We start from the raw sequence: 7,746 nt of genomic DNA, 5'->3' as shown, positions 1-7,746 counted from the left end.
CATATGTTCGAAAGTGCTAAATGTTGCATTTTAAATGCAGCAAAAACCCTGCATTACCGACGTCTTCGACTCCATGCATATAAGGCCTGTATGCAGCTCTCAAGAAAAGCAAAAACTCCATATAAAATGACGTACAAGAAATGGCTAAGAAATTTTCTTGAGTCAAATTTCCTTAAGGCAGTACGCAGTTCTTAAGTAATTTACTACGCTTTCTACTACGGTTTTCTAAAGTTTTTTGTGAAAAAAGAGCACAAGGCAACCCAGGTTTGCAACAGAAATATAAGCCCGTTCCATTATTTCTTGAGGAAAGAGTGAGCCAACAGGCTGTGAAGTATCAAAAATGTCAAAATTCCTTGGACACACACACGAAATAATGGCAATTTTTTCTTGACCGTTTTCTTGAGAGCTGCATACAGGGCTATAACAGGGAGTCGGTAACGTCGATAACGATGTTTACCCGCAGATTAGTGTTAACCAGACATTGAGTAACCGGCCCTTAATGTACATTTATCCATACAAAATTCGTCACCTAAATTTAAGTAAATGCAACTCCATTTTTATATGCTGTTTTTGCTTACGCGCAAAAGCACATTTAGCGCATTTAGCCCTAAATGCTACTCTAAATGTACATTTATCCATACAAAATTCGTCACCTAAATGCAACTAAATGCAACTTCATTTTTGCATTAAGAATCTAAATGCTAAAAGCAACCCTGTGATCTTCCAAAATTTCCACGATTCGAACATGGTTTAATGAAAAAAAGTGGCAACATTGCTTTTTCGAGTATACAGTCGCTAGCTGGGTTTCAGTGATCGCCGATCGAGATTTCATTTATAATTTTACATTATTTGGATAAAGAAAAGTTACGCAAATTCAACATCGATATGATGCTGATAGAAATCTGGATTAGTTTGTGATCAGCTCTGTTTGTTTTGTTTCCTAATTAAGTGTGGAAATTATAATTGACTGCACCGACAAATGAATATATACACAAACAAATGTTCGGTTATGGTTAAAACAATTCAAGTGTTTGTATTAAATTTTCGGTTTAGAATTTATTTTTTTTCTTTTTCAGTAGGGGTTTTGCACATTATCTTTTCCGTGAGAATTTATCGTAATAGATACGGATCTGAATAAGCGACTGGAACACGGCTGTTTGTCAAAAGCATACTATTTCGAACTCGCGTAAATGTACATTTGCTAAATGCGGTAGCATGAACGCTCTTCGAAAACATATGTTCGAAAGTGCTAAATGTTGCATTTTAAATGCAGCAAAAACGCTGTATTACATTAAGAATCTAAATGCTAAAAGCAACCCTGTTGTCTTCCAAAATTTCCACGATTCGAACATGGTTTAATGAGGAAAAGTGGCAACATTGCTTTTTCGAGCATACAGTGGATAGCTGCGTTGCAGTGATCGCCGATCGAGATTTCATTTATTGTTTTACATTATTAAGTTAAGCAAATTCAACATCGATGTGATGCTGATAGAAATCGGGACCAATTTGTGATCAACTTTGTTGGTTTTGTTTCCTAATTAATGGGCTGTTTTTGCTTACGCGTAAAAGCACATTTAGCGCATTTAGCTCTAAGTGCTACTTTAAATGTACATTTATCCATACAAAATTCGTCACCTTAATGCAACTAAATGCAACTCCATTTTTGCATTAAGAATCTAAATGCTAAAAGCAACCCTGTGATCTTCCAAAATTTCCACGATTCGAACATGGTTTAGAGAGAAAAAGTGGCAACATTGCTTTTTCGAGTATACAGTTGCTAGCTGCGTTTCAGTGATAGCCGATCGAGATTTCTTTTATTTTACATTACATATTTGGATAAAGAAAAGTTAAGCAAATTCAACATCGATGTGATGCTGATAGAAATCTGGATCAATTTGTGATCAACTCTGTTTGGTTTGTTTCCTAATTAAGTGAGGAAATTTTAATTGACAGCACCGACAAATGAATATATACACAAAGAAATGTTCGGTTATGGTTAAAACAATTCAAGTTTTTGTACTGATTTTTGGTTTAAAATTTATTTTTTCCATTTCAGTAGGGTTTTTGCACATTATCTTCTGCGTGAGAATTGATCGTAATATATACGCATCTAAATAAGAGACTGGAACACGGCTGTTTGTCAAAGGCATACGATTTCGAACTCGCGTAAATGTACATTTGCTAAATGCTATAGCATGAACGCTCTTCGAAAACATATGTTCGAAAGTGCTAAATGTTGCATTTTAAATGCAGCAAAAACACTGCATTAGTGAGGAAATTTAATTGACAGCACCGAAAAATGAATATATACACAAACTAATGTTCGGTTATGGTTAAAACAATTCAAGTTTTTGTATTGAATTGTTGGTTTAAAATTTATTTTTTCCTTTTCAGTAGGGTTTTTGCACATTATCTTATGAATGAGAATTGATCGTAATAGATACGGATCTAAATGTACATTTGCTAAATGCGATAGCATGAACGCTCTTCGAAAGCATATGTTCGAAAGTGCTAAATGTTGCATTTTAAGCGAAGCGCACATTAGCGCGATTCCATTTGCGAATACGTTGCGAATTCGGCTGTTAACTTCGAATCCGCAAACGTGCACACACTTGAGCGATTTTTTCGCGTCGATTTCCGATGTACAATTCACTCAATTTTCCCTTTATTTCGTGTATTTTCGCACTCGGCGTGCCCAAATCGTACAAAATACTATTATTACGAACGTTTTTATTAGTTTTTGTACAATACACGTTTTTTTTTCTTTGCCTTTATTGCTGTGACACCATTCTTCTTCTTCTCTGACGCCTTCAAAACGCTGCAAGACGCGTTTCGAACGCGTCAATAGAGAGGAACATTTAATGTTCGAAAAATTCGCAGCGACGGAATCGTGCAAGTGTGCGCTAGCGCATTAAAATGTATGGGTAGCATTGTTGTAATTTTTGGGCTTGCGGATTCGCAACGACAGAATCGCGCCAATGTGCGCTTCGCTTTAAATGCAGCAAAAACGCTGCATTGTTCACGAATTCATTTCATGAATTTGGGTTAAAATTGGCTGCATAAACACCATTTCATTTCATGAATTCAATTATACACGAAAGTTTACCATGAATTCGGCATCATTTCATGAAATCATGAAGTGCAAGCCCGGCAACACCACGTTTCACAAACCGCTGTTTACTAGGGTTATGATGTTTTTAGATTAATAATGGGCTGTTTTTGCTTACGCGTAAAAGCACATTTAGCGCATTTAGCTCTAAATGCTACTCTAAATGTACATTTATCCATACAAAATTCGTCACCTAAATGCAACTAAATGCAACTTCATTTTTGCATTTAAAATCTAAATGCTAAAAGCAACCCTGTGATCTTCCAAAATTTCCACGATTCGAACATGGTTTAATGAGAAGAAGTGGCAACATTGCTTTTTCGAGTATACAGCCGCTAGCTGCGTTTCAGTGATCGCCGATCGAGATTTCATTTATTATTTTACATTACTTGGATAAAGAAAAGTTACGCAAATTAAACATCGATATGATGCTGATAGAAATCTGGATTAATTTGTGATCAACTCTGTTTGTTTTGTTTCCTAATTAAGTGTGGAAATTATAATTGACAGCACCGACAAATGAATATATACACAAACAAATGTTTGGTTATGGTTAAAACAATTCAAGTTTTTGTATTGAATTTTCGGTTTAGAATTTATTTTTTCCTTTTCAGTAGGGATTTTTGGACATTATCTTTTCCGTGGGAATTTATCGTAATAGATACGGATCTGAATAAGCGACTGGAACACGGCTGTTTGTCAAAAGCATACGACTTCGAACTCGCGTAAATGTACATTTGCTAAATGCGATAGCATGAACGCTCTTCGAAAACATATGTTCGAAAGTGCTAAATGTTGCATTTTAAATGCAGCAAAAACGTTGCATTAAAAGCCTGATTGGCATAACCAGGATTTAAAACACTGGAAACGTTGTGTGGAATTTTTCAAATATAAAATAAATTGAAATAAAATAAACTGAAAATATATTAAAACTAATTTAAACATAATATGGTTCATTGCCTGGTACCAACAGGTTTTCCAAATTCAAAAGGAGGCCAAAAAACCCAAAACCCTACTGTTTAGTTTCTTGCTAGTGCGTTGCCACTTTTCTAAAGCTCTTTATTTCATGAATTCGAGAACTACGCATAAACGGCAACACTTTTGAATTCATGCAATGAAGAATTCATGAATTCTGTCGCATAAACGTTGTATTTGTCTACCAACCAACCAAATGAATAATAAGCGACCAAATTTAGCCGGAAACAAAGTGGCAACACTGCAAAAAAGGACCATTTCATACAGACGAGCCATCAACGACATTCATACAGAGTCGGTCACTACCTACCTCGACTCTCGACCTATGAATGCCGTAATACGAGCCCAATCACCACCTGTAGAAGAGACGGAGCTTCAACTGCCACGAGAGACCCGCGTTACCCTGGCTCAATTACGGTCTGGATACTGTAGCCGCCTTAACAGCTACCTGTCCAGACTCGACCCCAATATCCCCAATGAGTGTCCGGCATGTGGAGAGTCCCCCCACGACACCAACCACCTCTTTACATGCCAGCTCAATCCGACTCAACTAACACCCCTCTCCCTCTGGTCCGGACCCATCGAAACAGCTCGTTTCCTGGGCCTCCCGTTAGTTGAGCTTGACGACAATGATTGAACGTAGACCCGAAATAGGCGGGGCTTAGTAGTGCCGCTACAACAACAACAACAACCATTTCAAGACTATCGTGTTATTAAACTCCATGAAAACTATCGATATATTCGATAATGCTATCAATTTATTTTCAATATCTAATTGTACTGCTTCCAGCAATTTATTTTGTTTCCAATAGAAAAGTGCAAAACAAAAGTTAAAGATCCAAAATAAAATGGACAAGTTTTCTCATGACTTGACCGTTGCGCTCATGGAAGAGACTTCCTTTTTAGATCGTGCGCGAGTTAGTAGGTGTGGTCAAAGGCGAAGGACTCGGTCAACTGGCAATTTGCGTAAGAATATATGGGTGAAATCATAAATGTGAAAATAAAAAGCATCTGTCTTTTTTTCTACCCGGAACCCTGTTTTAAAACTACCACCTAGCCGGGGTTACTCACATTTCACATTACAATCTACTGGAGTAAGAAATGAAAAGAGACTGATGGTTTGTATTTTCAAATTTAGGATTTCACCTTATGTTTTTAAAATAACCTCAAGGTGCATATTGTAAAATACAGAAACATGCAAGTATTGCGGATTTCGGAAGAATGAAGCCAAAAATATTATATACCCATCTCTATATTTTTTTAAGCGTGTGCACCGCAGCCAACAGAGAAGGAAGATTCTTCAAGTAGCCCAAGTGATGGCCGAAAGGCAACTAATATAGATTGCCTGGAAATTAAAAATGTGGAGCTACCAACGATGAGCGATTCAGATGATAAAGAAATACCACTTCCTTGTAATTCGTCTCTTAAAACATCACTTAGACTAGGCACGCTTGAGTCAGATTCATTAAATGAAACTTTTAGCCCTGCACGGTAGGAGATTATTTAATTCTGTTTAATAATCTAATTAATTATACTTCTAAAACTATAGATTTTTCAAACCAAGTGCAAGAAGAAAACGCAAGTGTAAACGAATGTCAATGGAGTGCGACTTAGGTATTATCACACCAGACCGCCAGGACAAAACTGCCAACATGTCAAATGAGATTCCAGTTAGTATTGTAGGTTCCGGAACTTTGAGAAAGCGCGTTCTCAAGCCAGATCCAAATAACCGTGGCAATTTATTTTTCTGCGGAAAACGTAAACGGTCAAACCGAGATCGATACCACGATTATGATCAGTCAAAATCTCACTCGACAAGCATGCCTCGTTTTACTAATATGGAGGATAATAGATTACGACCTAGGAGCTATTCCTCTACGTCAAAGCCAAATGGTGAACGATTGCTGCCTTTAAATAAAGGACTTCTGTCAAAAATTGAAAAAATATCACAATCACAAAATGTTTGCCTTGAGCAAAAACCGCAAACATTGAATTTGAACATTGCTGAAACCTATATTCCATCAACAATATCGGGCGTTATTCAAGCCCCACAGCAAGAACACGCTAGTCTACGGAAAAAACGAGGCTTATATCGCCGTAATCAACTACAACAACTGCAGTTTACTGTTGATCAGCATCCAATGGATTGCGGTAGCCTAAATGACTTTTTAAGTTCAAGTTCATTAAGCTCATCTGATTCTGATTACGCTAAAACCACAAACGATACAGACCGCGAAGGTGATGATGAACTAACAGATTGGCCGGGAAACGAATATGTTAGTGGCTCTTCTGATATTAAAAACGATTCTAAACGAAAACTTACAAAGAAATGTAATAACATCGTTAATAAGTCTGATGAAAGTAGTTTTGCTGCTGTAATTGGGGAAGATGATACAATTATGCTAGGTAGCGAGGATTGGTCACCCAACATTTCACAAGATAATCTGGAACTACGACATCGGCCGTCAGAACCTATCACTATCGTAAATAAACGGCTTGACCTAGGTCGAACTATATGTGATGACACCATCATTCCATTTAAACAAATAGAAAGCGAGATGTCAGGAGAGACATCAAATACTTTTTTATCTTCGCCGCCAGCTCAGTTAAATACAATAAGAGAAATACGCGCCGGTTGCCGTCGTATTAAAGAGGAAAGGCCTGGGTTTAGCATTAAAACAAGTGTAAATGAACGTCTTGCGCGCTTTTTACAAGATCCACGACAAGTACAAATCCGCCTTCCTGATGTAGAAATCTATGAACATGATAGTCTACTTAATTTGGCAACATTGTATTCTTTGCGAATTTCGCTGTCCAATGGATGCGCAGTACTTAACAAAACTAGGTAACTACTTGTCATAGTTAATGTATGCATATTTGCAAACGTTTTAATTAAATGTTTACAGTAATACCACACAGTCGGTTAATATCGACCAGAATAATTTGCAAAAATGTTTACTGAGTGATTTTAAACGGCGATGCTATGGAAACAAAAGTGATGTTTTGCCATGAAATTGAAAGGACATATTGCAACTGCAGTGATGGGACTAAAATTAGGAAAAAAAACGAGCCAGATTTATCTCCGGTCAAGACTATTTTCACGAAATTTCTTAGGAAGACATTTCACTTCGGAATAACTAGTATAAAGCTGAATTTTTTCTTTTGTGGTTTTGAACAATATAACAAAAGTCCTCATCGATTCAAGTGACGCTAGATTTGTTACCTAAAAGGTAAAATTTCGTAATAAACGGTTTTTAATCTTTTTAACACTCAGTTTTGAAAAATCGTGGTTATGGCAATTTCGAAAATGCGACGACTAGAAATAATCATTCAGCATCATTGCGTAAGTCGTAAATTAGACTAAATTGTACGACTTGACCATGATTCAATAATAGGGTCCATTCAGAAATGCGTCAAGCCAAAGCATCAGTCTCTTTTTATTTCAAAACTATAATTGATGGAAGTGTCTTATTTACGCAACTAATACGATAGACAAACGGGCTCGATTATTTGCATAACCAGCCTTAATTTGCTTGAACTCATGCATTTTCCTCTTTAAAATGAGCATAAGCAGCCGAACAAATGCACGCAATTTTTGGGAATTAACTCGGAACCGGGGAATTTTCGATGACAACACTGGTAAAAACGGCCAGTTGTTGTCT

General features: G+C 36.9%; 1 protein-coding gene across 2 annotated transcripts; it reads left to right on the top strand.

Annotated features, from left to right (window-relative positions):
• The first annotated feature begins 4,707 nt into the window (after positions 1-4,707).
• Positions 4,708-7,351, top strand: LOC118734173. 2 transcript variants are annotated; one of them, XM_036463893.1, is made up of 5 exons: positions 4,960-5,050; positions 5,142-5,202; positions 5,350-5,575; positions 5,634-6,929; positions 6,991-7,351. In XM_036463893.1, exons 3-5 carry the CDS (start codon positions 5,460-5,462, stop codon positions 7,094-7,096), a joined length of 1,518 nt encoding a protein of 505 aa, XP_036319786.1. In that variant the 5' UTR covers positions 4,960-5,050; positions 5,142-5,202; positions 5,350-5,459; the 3' UTR covers positions 7,097-7,351. The 2 variants fall into 2 exon arrangements, with proteins under 2 accessions (XP_036319785.1, XP_036319786.1); XM_036463892.1 differs by lacking the exon at positions 5,142-5,202 and having other exon boundaries at positions 4,708-5,050.
• Positions 7,352-7,746: the final 395 nt, after the last annotated feature.

The sequence above is a fragment of the Rhagoletis pomonella genome, unplaced genomic scaffold (genome assembly GCF_013731165.1).
Source record: "Rhagoletis pomonella isolate Grant_MI unplaced genomic scaffold, Rhpom_1.0 Rhpom_scaffold_00002, whole genome shotgun sequence".
In the NCBI taxonomy this organism is placed as follows: domain Eukaryota; kingdom Metazoa; phylum Arthropoda; class Insecta; order Diptera; family Tephritidae; genus Rhagoletis; species Rhagoletis pomonella.
This window is presented reverse-complemented; position numbering and strand designations above follow the sequence as displayed.

What these genes read in the sequence shown, in the direction of transcription:
- LOC118734173 (XM_036463892.1), top strand. Translation starts at nt 4,933, where the DNA reads ATGGACAAGTTTTCTCATGACTTGACCGTTGCGCTCATGGAAGAGACT. An exon ending in GAAACTTTTAGCCCTGCACG is followed by an intron (nt 5,576 to 5,633) that starts GTAGGAGATTAT and finishes CTAAAACTATAG; the next exon opens with ATTTTTCAAACCAAGTGCAA. An exon ending in GCAGTACTTAACAAAACTAG is followed by an intron (nt 6,930 to 6,990) that starts GTAACTACTTGT and finishes AAATGTTTACAG; the next exon opens with TAATACCACACAGTCGGTTA.